This window comes from Zingiber officinale, chromosome 8B (genome assembly GCF_018446385.1).
Source record: "Zingiber officinale cultivar Zhangliang chromosome 8B, Zo_v1.1, whole genome shotgun sequence".
NCBI lineage: Eukaryota > Viridiplantae > Streptophyta > Magnoliopsida > Zingiberales > Zingiberaceae > Zingiber > Zingiber officinale.
This window is the reverse complement of record NC_056001.1, coordinates 8,596,530-8,599,965: the sequence shown is the minus strand read 5'-3', so window position 1 is coordinate 8,599,965 and position 3,436 is coordinate 8,596,530. Positions and strand designations below refer to the sequence as shown.

The window sequence follows — 3,436 nt, the reverse complement described above, 5'->3', positions numbered from 1 at the left end:
GTATTCTTGTTTACGTTTCTTGTTGTATTCTTTGTACTCAAGCTTGTAAGAGGCTTCTCAGCCTTCAGAAGGTTTTCGAGGAGGAAGTTCTTAGTGGAGCTGTGAGTGAGTAGTGGACCCTTAGATTTGTCATCTCAAGGAGGTGAATACCAAGTAAAATTCAAGTGTAGTGCATTTGGCGTCCAAGTTTTAATTGAAGATCCATTGTGCATTTAACAGGCACAAAGCAACTATGAGAAGTGATCGAAGCTATTCATCCTCTTCTAGCTCATACGAATCTTAACAGGACTTTGTTTCATTTATTCCGAGATCTCTAGGTTTATCAGTCACTTTTGGATAAAATCGGTTGATGGACCTTTATCATTCTAAAAATTGAAATTTTTATATGTCTAGAAAAAGAGAGTCCAAGAATCTCATTTATGATGTTAGTCGGTAATTATAATCGTTACATCATTTAAAATGAGCTTTTGACATCATTTCTTATACTCCAATCAAGTTGTAAAAATAGTCGTGCTCAATAGGGTATATTGAAATGATGTTTGAGAGTAGAGATGTAAAAATAAATCTAATCGAGTTGAATATAAAAAAAAAAAATCTAATGTTTGAGTTAGTTATATTCAAGGTCAAGCTCGATTTAAAGTTTAAAAAGTTTAAAGTTTTTGACTCAGATTCGACTCGAACCAGAGGTTGGATTCGAGTTCGACTTGAAAGATTCAAACATGTTCATGAGCTATTTAAACTATTGCTAAAAATAAATACCCGAAAGACTCAAAATTTATTTAATATATAATTATATTATATTAATAAAATATTAAAATCTCTGTTTATTTTTAGTTAATTTATTTAAAATTTAAAGTAAAATTTTTGAATAGGATAATTAATAGGGATGTTTTTATAGGTCTAAATTCGTTGATACATTAAGACCTCTGTTTATTTTAAAGAAGGGGATCACGCTAAAAGCGCAGATTTTATGAGATTACAAACACCTTTTAGTGGATAGAAAATTCGTTTTGTCATTTGAAATCTGATGGATTTTTTATTTTTATGTATGATCTATTTCTAAATTTAATATTTAAAAAATCTTTTAAAATGTATATTTATTTGATGGGGAATTGGGGATGGGCTCCATTAAATTTGTTGCCGTGAAACTCTGTTCTCCGATTCGGCGTGGCCACGGCTCTCCGCACTCATCGCAGGGATCTAATGTCGAAGATCAAATCCAGCACGCCGCCGCCGCTCCTCCTCGTGCTCCTGCTCCTCAACTTCCATTTTCTTCACACTCCGGCGATCGAACTCCTCTTCAATGGCTTCAAGTCCAACGATCTTATCCTCTACGGAAACGCTTCTCTCGAACCCCATCCTTCCTCATCGGATCTCGCCAGCAACAGTAGCGGCCGCAGGTACCTCTCCCTCACCACTTATTCCAACTACTCTGTAGGCCGCGCGCTCCTCCCCTTTCCCGTCCGCACCAAAGACGCCAATTCATCCGCCGTCCTACCCTTCTCGACCTCGTTCCTCTTCTCCATCGCTCCTGTTCCCTCGGTCTTTCCTGGCCACGGTCTCGCCTTTCTCTTAGCTCCCGCCGCTGGTACTTTCGGCGCCGTCGCTTCCCAGCACCTTGGTCTCTTCAACTTGACCTCGAACGGTGACGCCGCCGCCCGCGTCGTCGCCGTGGAGTTTGATGTCTTTAAGAATGAGGAGTTCCGTGACATCAATTCCAACCACGTCGGCGTCGATCTCAACTCTCTCACCTCCGTATCAGCCGCCGCTGCCGGTTACTGGCCAGATGAAAACGGTGCTTCCTTCGTCGACCTGACGCTTAACGATGGGACCATCTACCAGGCCTGGGTGGACTATGTCAGCGGGCGGCTTAATGTCACCATGGCTCCCGCCGCCCTCTGCCGAAAGCCGCTCCGCCCACTTATATCCGTCCAAATGGACCTCTCCAACGTATTCCTTGATGAGATGTACGTCGGTTTCTGTGCTTCAACAGGGATGCTGGTGGAGCGCCACCGCATCCTAGCTTGGAGCTTCAGCAACTCCAACTTCTCCGCCGGCGACGGTCTAATCACCACGGATCTCCCCAATTTCCTCGAGCAGGCGAATGCAAAATCGAGAAAAGGCCTTATTGTTGGCTTCATTATGGCAGCAATCGTTCTTCTGTTTTCTTCAGTTGTGGCGGTAGGGTTGTGGAGGAAGTGGACTCATCGGAAGAGAAAGCACAAACGAGTAATTGAGGAAGAAGAAAGCGAGGACAAGATCGAGGAGTGGGAATTGGAGTATTGGCCTCATCGAATTGGGTACCAAGAAATCTACGCCGCCACTGAAGGTTTCTCCGAGAGCAACCTGATCGGCCGCGGCGGCCACGGCGTTGTCTATAAAGGGATTCTCGGTGGCACCGAGGTCGCAGTGAAGCTCTTTTCCCAGACCAATTCGGAGGAGGCCAAGTACTTCGCGGCGGAGGTATCCAGCCTAGGCCGGCTTAAACATCGGAATCTGGTCGGCCTCCGCGGCTGGTGCCGCTCCCGGCGTGGCCGAGGGGCCACAATGATCTTGGTGTACGACTACATGGAGAATGGAAGCTTGGACCGCTGGATCTTCGGAGGCGGGGAACAGCTGAATTGGGTTTCGAGGGTGAGTATCCTCCGGGACGTAGCGGAGGCACTGCTCTACCTGCACGAAGGATGGGGCGAGTCTGTGGTGATCCACCGCGACGTCAAGGCGAGCAACGTGATGCTGGACGCCGGGATGATCGGGCGGCTGGGGGACTTCGGTCTGGCGCGAGCCCACCAGCGGGGCTGTGAGCTGGGCACCACTAGGGTGGTCGGCTCAGCAGGGTACCTAGCTCCGGAGGTGGTGCGCACCGGGCGCGCGACGGCAGCGACGGACGTTTATGCCTTCGGGGTCATGGTGCTCGAGGTGGTGACCGGGCGACCGGCGGCGGCGGAGGGTTTGCTGCCGTTAGTGTTTTGGGCACGGAATGCTGCCGCTCGGGGGGCTGCTCCGGTGGACGCGAGAGCGAGGGCGTCGGAGGGGTACGACGAGAGGGAGGCGGCGCTGTTGGTGGCGGTGGCGCTGGCGTGCACGCGGGATGACGCGGTGGAGAGGCCAACGACGAGGCAGTTGGTGCGGATGTTGGAGGCGTGTGGGCAGGGCGATGGAGGATCGACCTCCGCTAGGCTGCTGGCGGTGGAAAACTTCGGAGAGGCGTGGGCTGCCTTTCCTGTTACCCCTCGGCAGCCCACGCCGGAGCTCCGGCATCTCACGTTCCTGGAGCTGCAGCAATCTTTGTCCTCGTCGTCCTCATCAGCGGTCAACGCACCCGGCAGTCTCGTGGATGACCTCTGAGCATGACAGATAGTGGTGGATTTGTGGTTGGGTGGGGTTTTGTTTTATTTTATTTATTGTATTCACATTTTAAAATATTATATTTTGT

At 49.2% G+C, this 3,436-nt stretch overlaps 1 protein-coding gene across 1 annotated transcript; it reads left to right on the top strand.

The window, feature by feature from the left end:
• Positions 1-1,101: 1,101 nt before the first annotated feature.
• Positions 1,102-3,436, top strand: LOC122016971 (L-type lectin-domain containing receptor kinase VII.1-like). Its single transcript, XM_042574414.1, has one exon. The coding sequence runs from the start codon at positions 1,204-1,206 to the stop codon at positions 3,346-3,348; it is 2,145 nt and encodes a 714-aa protein (XP_042430348.1). The 5' UTR covers positions 1,102-1,203; the 3' UTR covers positions 3,349-3,436.